The 19,913-nt window shown below is 45.9% G+C and overlaps 1 protein-coding gene across 5 annotated transcripts; it reads left to right on the top strand.

Annotated features, from left to right (window-relative positions):
• Positions 1-5,797: 5,797 nt before the first annotated feature.
• Positions 5,798-19,462, top strand: ETV4 (ETS variant transcription factor 4). 5 transcript variants are annotated; one of them, XM_015651199.2, is made up of 12 exons: positions 5,798-6,374; positions 6,448-6,544; positions 6,651-6,752; positions 10,143-10,196; positions 11,871-11,982; positions 12,459-12,605; positions 12,879-13,120; positions 14,919-14,993; positions 15,091-15,159; positions 15,534-15,706; positions 16,672-16,773; positions 17,397-19,462. In XM_015651199.2, exons 1-12 carry the CDS (start codon positions 6,330-6,332, stop codon positions 17,616-17,618), a joined length of 1,440 nt encoding a protein of 479 aa, XP_015506685.1. In that variant the 5' UTR covers positions 5,798-6,329; the 3' UTR covers positions 17,619-19,462. The 5 variants fall into 5 exon arrangements, with proteins under 5 accessions (XP_015506685.1, XP_015506687.1, XP_015506686.1 ...); XM_015651201.3 differs by having other exon boundaries at positions 5,919-6,374; positions 6,451-6,544; XM_015651200.3 differs by having other exon boundaries at positions 5,919-6,374; positions 15,537-15,706.
• Positions 19,463-19,913: the final 451 nt, after the last annotated feature.

The raw sequence follows: 19,913 nt of genomic DNA, 5'->3' as shown, positions 1-19,913 counted from the left end.
ACCCAACCAGCTGAGCTTTTTTGGATTTGTTTTTAAGTTTCATGGTGGTGCAGGGAAGTGAAAGCACCCCAGTGAAGCTGCAAGCCAGGCTAAAAAATTAAGCAGAAGAGGTGATACTACATGGTGTAAAATCTGTGAGTACCAGCAAGTGAAGACTTCACAGATTTTAAGAAAAGGACTCTTCAGAGCAATAATGCAAGTGATTTGTAACTGGTACCTCTAGCTTCATTTCCTTTCCTCTAACACAGCTGCTTTCCTGGCTCCATGCTTCTCTTTGTGCTAAACAAAGTGCAATGGCTTTATGAGAAAGGATATCATTTTCTTCCAGCTTCTTTAAAAACCTGTCTGACCAACAGGCCAAGAGGGTTTACAGAATGCTGAGAACTCTCAGAAAGGATCAGGAACAGTTCAGTTGGTCCAAACCTGCCAGGAGCAGCCTCTCTGTTTCTCTTATTTCTGGAATCCAACCCTGAAGCCTTTCTGCTTGCTGCAGTCATGAGGAGCACTAAGAGTGATCCTGCAGCATCAGGCTGTGGAAACTCAAGGACAGAGGAACTCCCCATCATTCTCTTTGTGAGAATTCTCTTCTTATCTATTCTCTATTATCTATCTTATTATCTATTCTCCTTCCACAGCACAGAGAGAAGGAACTGAGGGTGACAGCCCACTGCTCATTCCCTTTTCCCTACAAGATCTGGCCCTTTCTCTGCACTTCCTCTCCTGAGCAGAGATCTCTATTTGCTCTCACAGCTGTCCTGCTACATTATAGCCATGTGACAATCAATTAACTGCACACTCTATCAGAATAAAGAAGCCACCCAACCTTATATAACTCTTTTTAATTGTTTTCTTACATTATAGCATTTTGCTAAACTTATTCTGCCATAATTCACATAAGTTAATTTCTCAAAGTGCTAATAAAATAATTGCTTCCTTCCTGTAGACAGAGTGCTTGAAATGTCTTCTCTCATTCAGAACATTATAAAAAGTGGCTGTCATGAATGCTTAAAAGGACTGTTTTATTCACAAGATGATACAAATTTGTTCTCTCAAGAGTCTGTGCTGTGTCTCAGATGGCCACAAAAGTGCAAGAAACCAACCCAGACACTTCATTTCCTACTGGGACTACCTGCACTGGAGAAAGTCACTTAGACTTGAAAAGCATGGCAAGTCTCATGAGTAAAGGTCTGTGAGCTGGTGGAAATCTCCCATCCTATTGCCCTTATACAACAACCTGAAAATAAAACACAAAATTCAAACCACAAGTAAATAACTCAAACTACCATAAATCCTCTTGCAAAAAGAGACTGAACAAAAGCAACCTTTGTGATTTACATATTTAGGCTTGAGAAAGAGAACTTCCTACCAGGAGGACATTCTGTGCATTTCAAACTTTGGTCAATAACCCATGTCTGTAATTTAGATTTCTCTGCACATCACATCTCCCCTGCACTGATTATGCCAGATCCAGTTCTGGGCCTCACTGGGAACCTTTCTTTTTCTATGCTTTTTGCCTCAAAATTAACGAGGATGAGGAAACCTCCAAACTGTGGAAAGGTTCCTGGGGGATGAGCAGGAAAATGAGTGAGCAGAGTGCTGGTGCAGCAGAGAAATCACAGCTGCATCAAGCAGAGCATCCCCAGCACTGCCAGAGCTCTCACTGTCCCTCTCAACACTCAGCAGGCCATGCCTGGAATACAGCTTTGATCCCTGCTATAAAGAAAAAAAAGAGATGTGGACAGGTTGGAAAGGGTCCAGAGAAGAGCCACAAAGATGATCCAAAGCCTGGAAAGCTGCCACATGAGGAAAGGCTGAGAACTGAATGTTTTAATTCTTGGGGGGGGGGGAAAAAAAGGCTTAGGGGAGAGCTTATGACCGTGTTCCAGTGTTGTGGATAACAGCTGCAGCAGCCAGGATGCTCAGATGGACACCTCAGGAAGGGGATTGCAGAGCAGCCTGCATATTACCAGTCAAAATTCACATTTTCTGCTGTTCCCAGCACCCCTCTGCAGTCTGGTGGTTAATTACAGAGCTTCACACTCTTTTAGCAGACTTGTTGATCACACTGATTTGGAAAATCCTCATTAGGATTCTGGCCTAAGTCAGGCTGGATGGAAGATCACACAAACTTCAAAGGCAGAGCCTTTACTGACAACCTCATCAGCTGCACAGGCTCAAAATTCCAGAGATTCCAAGATTAACAAGAGGCTCCTGCAGGGACAGCAAAGCTGCCATTGGTAGGTGCAATGTCACCAACACATATCCAATAAAAATCCAAATACTGAGAACTACCTAACTTAGGACAGATGAACATTGAAGCAATGAATTTCTCTGTAAGCATCTGAAAAATCTAATAAAATTCATGTGTCATGGAATGATTTTCTCAGCACAGCCCAGGCTCTGTGTGGATGAAATGATTTCTGTTGCACATCCTGGCCGGAATAATGTAACACCTTGATTTTTTAACACTAAAAAAGTTCTTGAAGGGTTTTTTTGTCTCTCCCACAGCTTCAGTGACAGCCTCAGTCCAAGTGCAGAGCCTGTGCTGTGTGCTACTGAAACAGCAGAAGCACAAACAGGGTGTTTGTCCAGGGTGGGAGCAGTGAGAGGATGTGCTTTGCTGGGCTGAGCTGGGACTGCTCAGGTGTTTACAGAGGGATTTCTGTGTTTCCTGAGGTATTGCAGCAGCTCCAGGGTTGGTAACAATAGGAAATTCTAAACTCAGCACCTTACTGTGATATTCCTGCTCGAGCAGCAGAGGGGTATTGAGGAGCAGCTGGGCTGATTTCATGGTGATGTTAAGGAACCTGAGCTCTTCATCCAGCTGTTTGTTATTATTTTTATAAAGCTGCAGGTCTGTTCATGCTCCATTCTATAGTACAGAGAGGGTTTTTTCAGCTTTCAGTGTGTCACTTTCTAAGACATTTGTCATTTGATCCTGGCTGTGTCAGCATCTCTGTCTGAGAGCTTTCCATTACACCAAGCACAGCTGCTGTGGGCTGCAGGGGATGCAGCTGAAATTCAGGGTTGGGGGTTCTAAAACCAGTACAATAAATGGAAACAGTTAAACCTTAGGGATGGACACAGGAGGGGGAGGAGGATTAGGCACAAAATTCAGTTGGTGACTAAGAAAAATAAAATGTAAGTCTAGGGAAGAAACACCTCAGGCAGTGTGTGTTACAATGATGGAATAAATCTGTTGCTAATACTTTATAAGCAAGAATCAGCTCTCTGGTTTATGTGTCACATCTGAACTCTTCACACACTCCACATCTCAAGAAAAAAAAATAATGGAAGGCAAATAATCACCCTGAACATTAATTGCTCACATTTGATTAGCCAGCCTTTGAAAACAAATGTGACATAGAAATAGAAAAGGCCATTGATTGCATTGACAGGACATTTCTGTCAGAGAAAAAACCCACAAATTTAAAAGATGGCATTACTGCCTGGCTGGTACAAATGACTGTGAGGTGCAGAAAGGATCACCTGGCTTTCTAAACTCCTAACCAGAAAGGACTCTGGGTGCTGCTGGATCAAGTAGTCCAAAACTTTGTCAGCAGTTTATACCTAAAGGATTATGTAGGTGTAATTGAAACTTTACACAGCTTTGTCCCACAGGATTAAGGATGACAAATCAAGTATATTAATATAGAAATTAATTATTTATGATAATGATTAGACTAAAATATCTTCATCAGAATTTTTTACTGCACAGTATGGATAGCTATAACTACTAATACAGTGTAGTGCACTAATTTTGAAACAATATTGAATATTACATTAAAGCCAAAACTATTATGAAGTAGAGATTGATGTTGCTCACCCAGACCAATAACTCTTTCACTCAGCCAAGGAGTGAGCTTGAGAGCCATCCCCAGTCCAGGGAGGGATTTCCACACACAGTCTAAGGAGAATCTGCTGTCACAAGGTGGGACTGGGCTCTTGAAGTGCCCAGGCCATCTGTCAGCTCAGCAGGTTAATAAATATCTGTAATGTCACCTGGTGGTTCCTTCATCAGGTACTTCACCAGCTCTGCCACATTTTCATCTCGCTGTCAGGATGGTGAACTTTGACAAAGAGCCAGGCACCAGAAACACTGTGAATCCCTCCCTTCTCCATTCCCCACTGACAGCTTTGCAAATTGGCTGAAGTTTGAGTTGTTTCACCCCCACTCCAGGCAGAACATCCTGCTGCAGGTGAAGATTCCACCCCTGTCCTGGGCAGCCTGATCCAATTCCTGACAACCCTTCCAATGAAGAATTATTTCCTAATATCCAATGGAAACCTTCCCTGCACAACTTGAGGCCTTTTCCTCTTCGTCTTATCCCTTCTACCTGGGAGATGAACCTCACTACACCCTCCTTTCAGGCACTTGTAGAGAATGAAAAGGTTCCCCTGACCCATTTTCTCCAGGATGAGCCCACCCAACTCCCTCAGCTGCTCCTTCTCAGATTTGTGTTCTGGAGAGTCTCCAGTCCCTCTGCACAGTGACAGAGGAGTGAAAACACAACTGAGACCTAAGGCTCCTCAGACATCAACATTCCTGTTCCTGCCAGCTGGATGGGAAATCAGAACATCACAGAGTGAACAAATCCCACAGCAGAAAATCCCATCCTGTTTGGAGCTCAGAGCAGAGCCAGGGATTGAAGTCAGATCTCAGTAACAAGTTTTTATTATCACTTAACTAGTAAGGGTAGCATGTGAGTGTGTGTTAACACTTAGACTTCATAAGACATTAAAAGCATAAATTTTGTAAGAACAATCTAACCAGGAGAAATATCCTCTCACAATTGTCCCATAAAACTGGATTACAATTAAAAGCCCCAATAGACTGCTACAAATCATAAGGAGCAGGAAAAAATGTGGTAAAAGTGAAAATTTAGATTAATTCACATGCTTCAGTGATTTTCTCAAAGCAGAGTGAGCTGAAATTGTGCTGCATTTGACCATTGTAGAATGTTTGAGGATGTGGGAGCAGGTGCAGGTGTTGGATGGAAATTCCCTGGCAGTTCACAGATGTGGTTCTGCTCCCACAGACATGAACTGGGTCAGTCAGGTCCTCTGGCACAGAGGGGACTTGTAGCCTATTAGCAGAAATATCAAATATACATTGACTAGATACTTAAACTCCACAGACACCCCTCTGCAGCAAGCAGAGCAGTACAGGGAACTGGGAGAGGTGAGATCTAGAGAAAACATTAAAAATGTAAAGTTCCATTTAGCCTTACAGATAACTATCCTGTTTTCTTTTTCTCTTGAGTACCTATTTCTCTTCCAGGAGATAAAATTCCATGAATGATTATCTTACTATCACCAGGTCCTGCCTGTCACTAATATTTTTTGGAGGATAAAGAGGAATAATAAATGTTATATAGTATCTTGGAATTTTAAATGAGAAATTTGGGGGGGGAAAAAAAAAGCACAGGGCCCAGGAGACAGCATCTGGTATCTGGAAAAAAAAAATACACTTTTTTTTAGTGTGAAAATCCCAAGACTAATTTTTTTTTCTTAATGGTCTCGTCCCTTAACATTTGCATAAGTAGAACTGATTCTGGTAGCCAGGGCTTTAATTATTTTCGCTCCTGTTGGATGTGTGAGATTTCTTCCAGCTCTTGCTGAAACTTCCTCAGAACAGAACTGAACGTGAAGAGTGTTTGAAAATGAGCTCCGAGTGTGAATGAAATGAAAACGGGAGGAGGCGCAGGGCGGGCCCGGGGCGGCCGCTCATGAATGAACTCGGCGGAATTTTAGGTTTTTTTTATGAATGGGAGCTGGGCCATGAATGAACCGCAGCTCTGCGATGTGATTGGTCCGCGGGGCAGAGGCCACGCCCACCCGGCGATGAGTCACGGCCGAGGCGAGCGGGGATTGGCGGGCGCGCCTTGACGCGAAGCTCCATTCACAAATTCGGTGAAACAAAGGAGTGGGCGAGCCGGGCCCGTGAGCGAGGGGCCAATGGGCGACCGGCCCCGGGCCCACGGCGGCCTCGGAGCGCGCACGGGGCGGCTCCGCGTGGGCCGGGGCCGCCGGCGCTGAGAGGCGGCTCCGGACGGGACCCGGACCCGGACCCGACCCGACCCGAGCGGGGTTCTGTCCCGGGGCTCCGTCCCGGCCGGGGGCTGGCGGGCTCGCTCCCTCCTCGAATTCCAAGTTTCGGCAGCTGCGACGCGGTCGCCGCCTCTCCCGGACAGCGGCAGCGCCGGGGAGCGGAGGCGATCGCGGTTCCGCCGCTGCTGCGGATCTCGGCCCCCGGCGGCCCCCGGAGCTCCCCTCCCCTCCCCCGGTACCCCCCAGATGCCCGGGGAGAGCGGGGAGCGCCGAGGAGGATGAAGGGGTACCTGGACCAGCAGGTGCCGTTCACTTTCCCGCAGGTGAGTGGCGGCTCCGGGCTCCGGGCCGGCTCCGCTCCGCCCGGGGCTCGGTTCTGACCCGCTCCTCCCTCAGCAGCCCCCGGGCCGGGCCGGGCCCGCTGGCGGAGCCGTGCTGGGCGCTGCGGAGCCTCCCGGGGAGCCGGGCGTGCCGCCGGGACAGGACTCGGAAGGTGAGGGGGGCCTGGGGCGGAGGGAGGGCCGGGCACGGCCGGGCGGGGAGCGGCGCCTCCCCCGGTGCCGGGCCCGGAGCGCTCAGCGTCCCGCCCGTTCCCGCAGAGCTCTTCCACGACCTGAGGCAGCTCCAGGAGACCTGGCTCTCGGAAGGTAGGAGGCTCCTGCCCCCAGCTCCGCTTCGCTTTTGCTCGAGTTGTTTTTCAGGTTCGCCCCGCTCCTTTGCTGTGTTTGCTCGCCTCCAAACAAAAGTGGTTTTTTCAGACTTGCCAACTTCTGCCTTGTGTAAATTAAGACGCTGAATGACACCATTGTGCTGGGCATTTGCTTATGAATGGAACTTGGCTGCTGGCCCACTTTCCTGGGTACAATTTTCCCTTCAGGCTATTTGTAACTGCTTCGATTTTATGCTAATTTGTCACTTAGCTTTGTTGGTTGCCAGAACGTTGATATTTTCTTAAACAATAAAGTAGGTTTTAATTTGGGGAACCAAATGGTTCTATTCTTTCTCCTTTTTTTTTTCCTTTTTTTTTTTTTTTAATGTAATACTTCTGGGGGACCTTCCTGGAATTTCCATACTTTTCAGTTTGGTGTCTTAATTGTTTTGACTTTGAACTTCAAGGAAAACTTTGAATGCCAGAGAGTCACATTCATTCCAAGTGAAATTAGTTCTAAACATGGTGATTTTGCTCTAATTCCAGTACTACAGATGATCCATTTTCTAGAAAATTCAAAACACTTCCTCGAGTACAGACTCTTGATAAACACAGAAGTATTTATTGTGATCTAGGTACTTAAAAAATATTTAATAATGATGTAAAAATATGTGTGGCATTTTGAGCGGGGTTATTTCCTCTAATTTTACCACAAGTGTGGGAGAATCTTGTCAAACAATTCTTTTTTTAAGCCTTCAAAAAGATGTTTGAAGGAAGATTATTAAGGAAAAAACATCAGAAGTTTTATGTTCATTTCAAGCTGAGCTGAAGTGAGGTGAGGTTGATCAGGCAGTGTTTTAGGAGGGTTGGAAAGGTGCAGCAGGAATTATCTCCAGGCTGTTTCCATATTGAAATATTCACATAACTTTTATCAGAGCAGGAAAATAGGTATTAATTGCTGGTCGTGTAATTGAGCTGCTGAATGTGCAGGAGATTGATTTCCTTCAAATCTTAGAAGAACTCGAGCTGCCAATAAGTTTTCCTCAGAGCTGATTTTTGGTAGACTCTCAATTTTAGATTTTTCTCATGTCTGATAATGTTTTTAGCTCACCAATCTGAAGAATTTCCATGGAATCTCTTACAATATCTGAGTGTTTGTAGGATGTTTGTAAATCCCCTGTGGTCACATGTGGGCTCCCAGCACCAGAAAGAAAGAGATGCTCTGCTTCTAGCCAGGATTAGTAAATGATAATGCAAACCTTACTGCATGGTTTTGGAATATAGGCAGAGATTTATTATTATTAATATTGTTATTATTATTATTATTATTATTAATATTGCTAATATTATTATTATTATTGTTGTTATTATTATTGTTATTACTATTACTATTACTACTATTACTATTATTATTTTGCATAGCTCATAGCAGCTAATCAGAGTCTCAGTGAAATGCCTGAGAAATTCAACATAAGTTTTAATATTATAATTTATGATTTTAGTCTGCATATGGAAGAACTGGCTTCTCCCATGTTGCTCCCATTTCCAGACTTTTAACAGGAAAAATGACCCTCTGAAGCAAACTTTTGTTTTTTCCTATTCATCACTATGCCAAAATATCTTCCTGAATGGTGAAAATATTTTTTACTAATGTCCTGTGTGTGCCTCCCTGTCAACATTTGTTCTAGAGATGAAGGCATCAGAACACTGAAGAGTACCTTCCTAAACAATGCAGAAGAAAAAGGGAAAACATAAATATGTTATTTATTATTTTTTCTTATCACATTTGATTTAGAAAAAAAATATTTATTTGTTTACAGGTTTTTATGTTGCTTTTTAAATAAAAGGGAAGGAAGCAAACTAGAAAAAAGGCATCAGCCAAAAATGTTAATGAATTTAAACCACATATACATCTGTATATATGTTTATGTGTGTCACTACATGTATTTGTGTGATTTCAATCATAGGTGTATCTCTTTGTTATCTTTTAAAAATACTTTTAGTAGTGTCAGTTAACAGTTGTTTTCTCTTTTTGGGAGTCAAATAATTACTCTGCCTGTAGATGGCTCTTAAAAGAAACTCATACTGAGAAATCCTGGGCCTGGTTAGTAAAAATCCAGTTTTCCTCTGCACTGTTTTTACCAGGCTCTGGCAGATTTGGGTGTGTTACCAAGTTGGTAACTGCATGGAATTAACTCTGAGCCAAATAATTTATAGAGGCATTCAGAGAAACAAACAAAAGGAAATTTCCTTGGGGAAAAGAAGCACAGGCAGGTGCTGTGATGGATGCAAGGAGCAGATTCACATCTCCAGGTGTCCTTAGGCAGCAAATTTAAGTTCCAGTGTTCCAGGTCTTGGAAGCTGTGTGGGAAATGGTGGGGTCAGTGTTGCAGTCTGAGAGACTGGAACAAGAGCAGAGCTGGGTTTAGATGTCTCATTAATCATCCCAGGTCTTCCAAGTACCTGTGTTGGTTTGGGGAGAACAAGAAAATACCTGGTTTGCAACTGTATGAAGTGGGTAGTGAATATAAAAATTGAAGTTGTCTTCTGGCAAATGTCTCTTTAGACTTGTAGCCCAGGCTTGTAGCTGTGTGCAAACATCACTGCCCAGCTTTCACTCCAGCCTTGCCCTTCATTTCACCTCTGCTCTGCAGCCTGTTGCTTTCAGTATTTAATTCTCTTGTGACATCACCAGTGATGCCATGGAGAGCCTCAAGGCTGGGAAATTCAAATTCTGCTCATGCAATATGATCCCTGTCATTTCCTCTATTTCCATGTCACTTTTCAAAGCTAATTCAGAGAATGAATTTTCTAGATGTTTTTTCCTCAGTTCCCCATCTTGTATTGTTTACATTTCCAGTTTGTTGGCACACAGGTTATTTGAAGGAGCAGCAACTGCAGAGTGAAGGGTTTGGCCAGTTCCATTCTTTTTCACCACCTGTTAGCACAGTGATGCTCCCTGAGGTTTATTTTTGGCATGTCTAGTCTAGCTTAGTTTCAGCTGAGATTAGTGGGCTTTATCCTTTATGTCCCTTAATTTTGACTACATCACCTCTGTTTTAGAGCTGAGTGCAATCTGTTGTCCACTCTGCAATAACAAAAATTGTGGGTTTGTCTGTTTTGCACTAGCAGCAGCATTTCCTTCAGCAGCAGTGACAGGCTTTATGAAATAACAACAATCTGTAATAATCTTTCCCTTCCCTGCAGTAAAAGGGATGTAAAAGTAATTGTTAAAGTTATAAAACAGGGGTAGGATTCTCCCCAAGGTTTGTCCCAGGACACACATGTATTCATTAATCCCAAAGGGAAACTACCCTTAGTCACTAAAATCATCCCTGCAGAAAGCTCATATTTTTCCTGCACAGATTTATTTCTGCTTTAGTGTTAATTATCCTGTACAAAGTGCCAAAAGTAACTCCTCCCTCCCTCTCTCTCCTGACAGCTCAGGTTCCAGACAATGATGAGCAATTTGTGCCTGACTTCCATTCAGAAAACTGTAAGTAGCATGGGGATGTTCACATCTCTTGGGGAAGGGCAAATCCAAATTCTGGTGCCTTTTCCCCCATGTAAACTGAAATTAAACACTTTTACTGCTTGCTCTTGTTTTCCTCCTTTCCCCAGACGTGGCCCTGCAGCACAGCTTGGTCTCTGAGCCAGAGATGTTATTTCTTTCTCTTTTTGACCTAGAACTGAGGAGAGGGATGGCCCCAAGTTTCACCCTGAGTGCATCAATGAGTCAGGTGTAATGTGATAGCCTGTTCCAGCTATTAGGGGCTGGAAAGAATTGGCTGCTCCTAACAAATCCAGCTTCTTGAAAATTCCATGCAGTTCAGTATCCTGGAGAGAGCAGGACACCTGAGACCCAGCTGATCCATCAGCATTTCCAGACAGGCTGCATCCATCCAGACATTGACAAGAAAACAGACACAGAAAACTCTTTTCTGGCCCTCCCTTGGGCCTGGGCTTTTGCAGAGATGCAGGAGTGTCATGCCTGGAATGCTGAATCCACCCCAGGTGTGTGGAGATCAGGTGTTCTCCCCTCTCTCAGTTTGGGCAGTGCCCAGAGCTGTTTGTGGAGCTCCTCTGGGAGCCAGGAGTGCCTGAGGAGCAGCAGGAGCCAGGAACAACAGCAAGCTCTGGGATCTTGTGGGTTTATTTATGTATATCGAGTCTGTCAAGCTCTCTGAGTGCTGGCAAAATGGGCCAAAAGGAGTCAGGGTTTTTTTTGGGGGGAAGGGGCAGATATCCCCCTCTTGGTGTGAGAATTAACTCTGGGGGAGGATGTTTATAACAGAAGTGTCCTGTGCCATGAGAGGCAGCAAAGCCCTTTTTCTGGCCCTTTAGCCAGCTCCTTGCTTCTGAAGGGGATCTTAGTCCTTGATGTGAGGGAGAAGTGGCTTGAAAACAGCTGGTTCATGTCGGGTTTGGGTCACTCCTGAAATAAACTCATCAAAAATATGAGGTGTTAATGGATCAGGATGTTCCTTCCCATCCTTAAAAGCAGTCACAGTGCTGAAAATCCCAGACACAGCAGCACCTTGGGACTTAAAGAGGTGGGAGTAAGCTGGTGATGAAGGACTGGAGATGGCCTTACTGAAAGATTACAGCTTGGATTTGGAGGGCTGATCCTTCCCTAATTTGAAAAGGTAGCCTAGACTTAGGTTCCTTTCTGGGTACTTTCCTTCTTAAATGCTCCTCAGAGCAGCAGCAGAGCCCACAGGCAATGGTAGAGGATGCTCAGCCCATCCTTCAGCCAGGACAAGCCTTTCTGAGGAACTATGGAGCAAGTTTTGTCCCCTGCTGGATTGAATAAAGCACAAGAAGTAAACACCCACGTGCCACTTGCTGGTGCTGTAAACTGCAACCCACATTTGTTATTCATGAGATTCTGACAAACCCAGGAATATCTCTCCTTGTCTGCATCAGGCACTTGCCATGACCAGTGCACTGAAAATGGAAATAAACCTTTTTACTTTATTTTCCCTGGACTGTCACTGGTGTTTTGGATGAGCTGAGTGGTTCTGAGACCTCCCAGTCCCACATTCAGGGGTGCTGCTGTTATCATAGCAGAGATTCAGCAAGGGGACTCCTGCATTTGGAAATGCCTGATAATCACAGCTCCCCATAAGGAAGAAAATTGTCAATTTGATCTTTCCTTTCTGTCCTGCAGTAGCCTTTCACAGTCCTCCTGCTAAGGTTAAAGAGGAGCCCCAGAGCCCCTCGGAGCCCTGCAGCCACGAGCAGCCGTTCCAGCACAACAGTGAGCAGTGCCTTTATGCCAGGTAACGTGGCTCCCACAGCCAGGGCACAGGAGCTGCTCTGAAATCAAGTGCTCTGCATTAGCTGCTGATGGAGAGTGTGGCAGCAGCCCTGTCTGTCTGCTGAGCACAGCCCAGCAGCTCTGGCCCCCAGCCAGGACTGCCCATGGGAACATCAGCTCTGGGTTTGCCTCCTTTTTATTCTCCCTTTTTTATCCTCCCTGTCCCTCAGCCATCCTCAAACTCAGCGATCTTGACATCTACCACCTGCCTCTCCCCACTGCTTTCCAAGATCTGCCCCACACCTGACCCCACTTGTCTGAGCTTCTCCAGCACAGACACCTTCCCCAGTTTTCTGCTTGGAGAAATGAGACAGCAGGGAGTTTATGCTGGGGTTTTCTGGCCCAAGGGTGGGGACAGCACACTTGACATGTTCCAGGTGCTGCCACAAGTCCTTCTTGGAGCACTGAAATGCTGCAATATCTGTTTGGCTGTTCCAGTGCCTATGACCGACCCAGAGAGTCCCCCAGCCCCGGAGTCCTGATTCAGCCACCGCTCCAGCAGTTCCCCAGACAGCACAGGAGCTTCCTGACCCCTGCAGGGCCACCCCACTCCACATCCAGCTGTGGATACCTCAGTGAAAACAGGTGAGTTACTGCCAGGGGAGGCAGGCACAGGCAGGGATTGCCCTCCCTGGTGGTTAAAGGAGGCAGGGCTGAAGTGTTCCTGCATTTACAGCGAGCACTGGATCCCTCCCGTGGGACCCACCAGTGCTGCCTGGGGTTTGATGTCCATAACCTTAACCCTGCCACGTTCTGTGGGTGATGGGCTGTGTAAGATCCTTCTCTGGGAAGTTTCTGTCCCTCAGCTGAAATCAGAGTGCTGAGAAAGCAGCTCTCTCACATCCTCTCCCTTCTCAGCTCTGCGTATCAGCCACCTGTGGAGATGTGCCATTCCTTCCCACCCTCCCAGGGCATGGCCCAGCAAGACCCCATTGCCTACCAGTGCCAGCTGCCCAAACCCTGCCTCCAGTACCCCCAGCAGGGCTTCAAACAGGAGCAGCAGGAGCCACAGCACGAGCAGGAGAAGCAGGCAGGCAGCAGGCAGCAGTTCCCAGCTGTGGTGGTCAAGCAGGAGCAGGTGGATTATGTGTACGACTCAGGTAGGCAGAACTGGCTCTTCCTGACTGGGTGAAACAGGCAGAAATGGGCTGAGCAGCTCCTTGGTGAGCATCCATCACTGCTGCTGGCTGAGCTTTGGCACAGCACCCGCTGGGAATGGGGAGTTTGTGTTGTCTGGGGGTGGCACCAGGGAAATAAAACAGTTCTGTCTCTTCACTGCAGCCAAGATAAGGCTGGGACACTCACCATGGCTTTCTGTCAGAGAGCTGAAGCCTTTGCAAGATGGGAGGTAAAAGGTGATGTTAAATCCATTCAAAGCAGATGAAAGTTTGGGGTTTTCCCACCCAAGGGAGTATGTAGAGACTCAAAATTCATGATTAGCACACTCACACCATCAGAAATGAAGAAAGGGGTGTTCCCAGTTTCACAGGGAGTTTTTTGTCTTTGGGGTATTTTTGAGCTGGAATGTTCAGAAAATAAGTGAGGTCAGCTCTGAAACTGAGCCTGGAAAGGGCAGCAGAGGGGAAGGAATCAAATATGTTGGACCTTGCACAGAAAAAGTGCCTTGGATCCTTGCAGCAGAAGGCTTTTCTGAGCTCTGGCAGAGAAAGGGGGCTCTGGGTGGGCTCAGCTCAGTGCCAGGGTTTTGTTTGGTGTCCCTTGGAGGATCAGCTTCCACCTGCTACTTCCCATGGGAACAAGGCTCAGAGAGCAGAGATTTCAGGGGATGATGAGAAAAAAGTTGATAATGCTAAAAATAGCTCTCTAGATGCCAGATCCACCAGGTGATCCTCTTCTTTTTCCACAAGGGATAAATCCTATTTTTCTGGGAGATCTGTCCAAAGACTCCCTACCCTGAGATCACAATATCCTCTTCCAGAGGGAATGTAGGTACTTCTGGTTTCCTGGTATTTTAATGGGCATCTTGAATTGTTTCCTTTAGCAGAAATAAACACATAAATAAAAAGCTCCTATGAGGGTTTCACTGTGATATTGATATTACTCTTTCACTGGGTCCTTCTGTTCAGAAAATGTGCAAACCCAGAAGATAGGAATGTGTTTTTTGTGAGTAGTTTATGATTGTAATAACACCCAGTCTGTCAGCTCAGAGTTTACTTCCCTTAGCATCAGCAAAATATCTGCAGGAAGCAATGGCCAGACATTGGTGTGTGAGGGAAATGTAACATAAACCTTTCCAAAGCTCCCAATTTCAGCTGTGTACAGGAAATAAATTTGATACAGGAGACACAAAATGCAGTGTACAGACAGCACTATACACTACACACAGAAACAGGAAAAGATTTCCTGCTTGTTTTTAACAAAGGCTGTTTTTTATTTTTTATTTTTTAAACTGTGAGAATTGCCCATCATGATGTGAAACAAAACAGGGAGACTTGAGACATCTGAAATTACATTTGTGAGACTCTGTCTGCAGAAGCATTCAGGTGCTACTGCTCTTCATTTACATCATCATAACCCTGGAAAAATGAAATGCCTTCTTACCTGGGAAAACAGCAGAAAAGTGTGTAATTATCTTAAAAAGATGAGAGAGAGGTTCATATGTAGCCTATTGTCCATGATTTTGTATAAAAGTGATGTAGAGGTGACTGGCTGGCTGTCCTGGCTGCTCTGAAGGATGGTGTGTGGTACACAGAATATTTCTGCTCTAATTCATGACTGGGAGGATGATGGAGATGAAGCTGTGGTTACCAGGCTGAGCCCTCAGGAGGGCTCTGGGAGGACCTTGGTTGGACAGCTGCACTCACCATCCACCTTTGCAGTGCAAGATAATTTTACCACCTGTGCTTTTTAAATAAATGACTGTTAATTGTTCTGTAGATGTTCCTGACTGTTCTTCCATGTACATAAACACTGAGAGTTACCCAAGCCATTCAAATACAGAAGATACATTAGGTAAGAAATGCAGAGATTGTCTTCTTTTCCCTGCACTGAATTGTCCTCTGGTACCACCCTGGCTGGCTGTGACTGCTGATGCTGCTTTCTCTTTCAGGCTGCAGCTATGACAAGCAGATGAGGTCCTTTACTGATGATGTCTGTGTTGTTCCAGAAAAATTTGAAGGTTGGAGAAAGAATGGCTTGGAGTTTTGGTGTAAGATAGGGTTACTCATCTTAGCCAGCCACCAGACTGGTGCCTACGTAGTTCATTACAGTCCTTGTAGGTTTGTTTGTACCCAGCTTTTTGGAATCCCATTTTTTGAGCTTTCTTAGCAGCAACCAGGCCCTCTAGCATAAGTGGCTTAATTGTGATATATATCAGAGCTGCTCTTGGAAGAGTTACTTGTGAATTGGCCACTGTTGTATGTGAACTGAAATATTCCAGGTAAACATTTGTGAAACTGTGAAATGTGCTGCTGCTTTTTTTTTTTTTTTTCCCTTTTTCCTCAATGTTTTTTGCACTGTTCTCTTTAGAAACATCCTGTTTGTTCCTCTCAGCAGGAGACATCAAGCAGGAAGGTGGAGGGTACCGGGAAGGACCCCCCTACCAGAGACGGGGATCGCTGCAGCTCTGGCAGTTCCTGGTGGCTCTGTTGGACAATCCCACCAATTCCCACTTCATTGCCTGGACTGGCAGAGGAATGGAGTTCAAGCTGATTGAACCAGAGGAGGTGAAGCCATTGAGGTTCTCTACAGGCTCAGGGGAATCACCCACTGTTTCTGGGGCTGCAGGTTCTCAAGTGGCTTTTCCTCTGTCCCGTGGAGCTTCTGCCTGCCAGTCGTACTCACTAGACCCTGCAGCAAGTCAGGGTTTTTAGAAGAGGTCAAAACACTTGAGTGACACAAATATCAGGGTTAAGAAAGGCAGTGAGTCAAATTATCCACTGCCTCCATTTCCCTGGACACTTCACTCTCAAGCTTGCAGTGACCTGTGCTGTATTTTCATGCTCCATACTTGAGGCTGACATTGAGGTTTGGAGTTTTGAACTCTACTGATTGCAGAAGTTTTCATAAGAATCTGGAAGCAGATATATCCTAGCCTATCTTTATTTCAAAATTACTTTCACTGAAGTGTAATTTCAAATGCTGCCAGTGGTACATGACAGTACTGGGGAGAAATGTCCATTAATATCTGTTCGTATCTTGTTCCAATTAGAGCTGCATTTAGCACTGTTCCTGCTACATATCAAAATTTATGGGCACTTTCAGTGCCAGTGAGTTGTCTTGGCAGGTTGTCATCAGCTTACAGCAGACTTCAGAGTCTTGTGGATAAAGCTGAAAATCATGTAGGAGTAGGAAGGCACAGCTCTCTTCCAGTGTGTTCCCTCAGGATTGGGCTCCTGATAAACCTGGGACACTTGAAAATTAAATATAACATACCCTAAAGAGGCCCTTTAGCATCCTCAAGCTTTCAGAGTACTGACAGCAAATGAACTCTGGAGTGGCCAGAATTTCTCTGTGAGCCAGTGTTTGAGTTCACTCATGTTTAAAAGCTGCTAAATTATTGATGAGTCTATTATTGAAATGTTTGTGTGTGTCATGGTACCATCTGTGAAAAGAGAACCAGTTGGAGAGCATTCTTTTCTCTTGGGCTGGGTTCACAGACATTCCCAGAGTTTTGGGGCTTTATTTGCAGGTGGCCAGGCTGTGGGGGATCCAGAAGAACCGTCCTGCCATGAACTATGACAAGCTGAGCCGATCGCTGCGCTACTATTATGAGAAAGGAATCATGCAGAAGGTCAGTTTGCAAAGCAGGAGGAAACTTCATGCTTTAAACTTTGTGCTTAGACTTTATGCTTCTCTTGTTTGAGACAAGCAGTCCTACAGACAGAATGTCCTTGAGCTAGCCAGGGATCCCAGGCTTGCTCTCCCCAAAACTTCTCTTTGCTGTAGCTAAATGGAGAAGCTGTGAAGGAGCTGAATGTAGGCAATGCAGGAGAAATAAAACAAAGAGGAATTATGATTTCTGTATATGGCTGGAGAGTTGGAATTTATGCAGCTTCAAGGAGATGTAATCATTCCTTCCTCTGGTGAGAGAAAGGCTGCCTGGAACCTGGTCCTGTGTGTAGGGATGGTCTGTGGCACACCCAGGGCCCTGGAGAGATAATTGGGGGTGTAACAGTACAGACTGTTCAGGGACTGCTGCTGCTGTTGTTAGCAGGTCAGGGAGTGTCAGCTGGCAGCATCCCAGTTCCCAGGAGCTGTTCCAGGGGAGGTCAGAGCAGCAGAGAAGCCAGAGGACAGCACAGGGACAAATGTACAACTCTGCCACGTCTCAGGGCAGGCAGATGTTTTTGCAAGCCTTCCCTGGTGCTGCCCCTGGGCCTGCAGCACTCAGCTGCCCTGGTGTTGTCCCTGCAGGTGGCTGGGGAGCGCTACGTGTACAAGTTTGTGTGTGAGCCTGAAGCTTTGTTCTCCATGGCCTTCCCCGAGCAGCAGCGGCCGGCGCTGAAGGCAGAGTTTGACCGGCAGGTCAGCGACGACGACACGGTGCCTCTCTCTCACCTGGATGAGAATGGCTCCTACCTGCCAGAGCTTGGGAGCTTCCCTCCAGAGCTCTACAGCAAAGGCTACACGTACTAGCACTGCTGGGAGCACTGTGCTGTGGCTGTGGATGGAAGGAGGTGGCTGGTTAGTGTTCAACTGGTGTCAGCATTTGTTCAGGCCAGCACCCAGCTCTGGATCCCTGCTTTGGGCAGGACAAGAGCTCAGGTACACAAGTGGGTGATCACCTCACAGCAGACAGGGCTCTTGTGTGCTTGTGGTAAAACTCTCTCTATGTCAGGATGGGGCACGTTCTCAGCTGTGCAGATTTCCCAGCAGCAGAGCTACAGCTCCAGCAGCAGATCAGGTAATTGGTGCCTCAGATGTATCAAACACCTTCACAATCCCCCTCACTGCAGAGGGACAGGATGCTTCCCCACCAGGTTTGGTTTCTTTTTTCATGTATGAGAATGCTACAATGCTGCTGCTGACTCCATTCCTCCAGTACCTGTCCTGAACCTCTGCATGACCTCCTGCTTTCATCTCTGACCAGAGGAACTCCCTCTGAAAGGCCAGTTCAGCCTTCTTCCCAGCCTGGCTGCAGGACAATGGTCACAGACCTTGGGCCTTCCTTGAGGAGTTCTCATTGTCTTGTAGGGTTCACACTCCTGTTTTTCACCTCCTTGCTCATGCCAGGAGTTTCTGGTACTCAGGCACTCTGAGCAGGGTGGGTGGAGGATGGCCAGGATCAGAACATGCCCCAAAGCCATTTGGGGAACAGAGGAGTGTGATTGCACTGGTCTGGGGCACAGATCAAAGCCAATGCCTCCATCAGGTAGAGGGACTGTGGGAAGCAGCAAGGCCTGAGACACCAGTTCAGTGTAGTGGTGTGGCTTTTCCAAACTTTAAAACTCCTTCAACAAACATTCTCAGGATATTTGAAGAGCTGCCAGGCTCTGGCAGCTCCTGGTGGAACACTTTGCTGCTGCTCTCCCAGGTAAGGAGGCATTACCTTTTTCCAGGGTTATGATGATGATGTAAATGGAGAGCAGTAGCACCTGAATGCTTCTGCAGAGTCTCAAAAATGTTGTTTCAGATGTCTCGAGTCTCCCTGGCTTTTTCACATCATGATGGGACATTCTCACAGTTCAAAAAATAAAAGTGTGCCTATCCTGGCCTTGGCTAGAGAATTGTCTGAGGCGAGAGAAGAACCTGGTGGAGGTGTGATTAAAAAATGCTATACAAAGTAACCTAAACCATACATAGACCTTAATATAGGAATTCAGACTTAAACACAAATATTTGCATGTTTGAGGGGAATTTGGATGTGAGGAAAAGGCAGCTCTCTCTGCAGTCCAATGCAGCACATGCAATTTAACTAAACTGGCAGGTTTTCCACCACAGTAAACAGTTCTAATGGGCACCACATCCTGATTAAGATGTGTTTAATTTTTTAATTAGCAGCTCCACCACGTTCCCAGTTAGACAAGGAGCAGTACAGTGTATTCATACAGAAAAAAGTCTGTTTCCACTGCTTCAGATTGATGTTTCAGCTGCTGAATACAGAGCATTGTCAATCCTGCCAGCATGGTAGCCTGTAGAAAAAATTCTGTATATTGACTGAAAGCCTGATATTCCCTGATGACTCTCCCCTGCATGGCTAATGCCAACCCATGAAAGGCAGCATTCCCTGCCTGAGGAGAGGCCAGGTCCTCAGAGCAGTCTGCTCTGCTGCTGCCTTTGCAGGCCCTGTGCAGAGTCTTGCTGTTCTGACAGTTCCTGACCCTCCTGCCTTGCCCTGCACCTCCCTGGTCAGCACGGTTCCTGTGCTGTCCCAGAAATGAGGGTGGAGGGGAACCCTTCCTTTGGTATAACTGCCTTTACTATTTATGAGTGTAAAAATACTACAACTAATAAATTGGTCTTTGGCCAGCACAACTTCACTGATTGATCCTTTTTACTTTCTGAGCTTGCTTTGCACTTGTCCTTGGCACCAGCTCACAGCTTTGACACCTCCATCTGCAGGATTCCCACAGACTTTACATTTATCCAGTATCCTTTGGGCTACCCCTCTGCCCTTCCTTCCAGAACAGGAATTCAGGGAGTAAATTCATACATTTCAATGCAATTTTAGCTGCACACTTCATTCAGGTTTCTCAAGTCAGGGCAACTGATCAACAGCCACAGAGCAGTTCCAGGAATCAGCAAGGTAAGGTTCCCCTTATTGAGGGGGAGTCACCTCCAAAGCTCAGAGATTCATAACATCCAGATCAGAGAGCTGGGAGTTAATAAATACACTTCAGCTAGACTGGTATGGGAGTAAGAGTCCTAAAGTCCTCCTGCTGGTCCTGAAAATGACCAGGAGATAAAACACACAACTCAGAAATTGAGAAC

Source organism: Parus major, chromosome 27, assembly GCF_001522545.3.
Source record: "Parus major isolate Abel chromosome 27, Parus_major1.1, whole genome shotgun sequence".
In the NCBI taxonomy this organism is placed as follows: domain Eukaryota; kingdom Metazoa; phylum Chordata; class Aves; order Passeriformes; family Paridae; genus Parus; species Parus major.
Note: the sequence above shows the minus strand (reverse complement) of the source record. Positions and strands in the feature narration are given on the sequence as shown.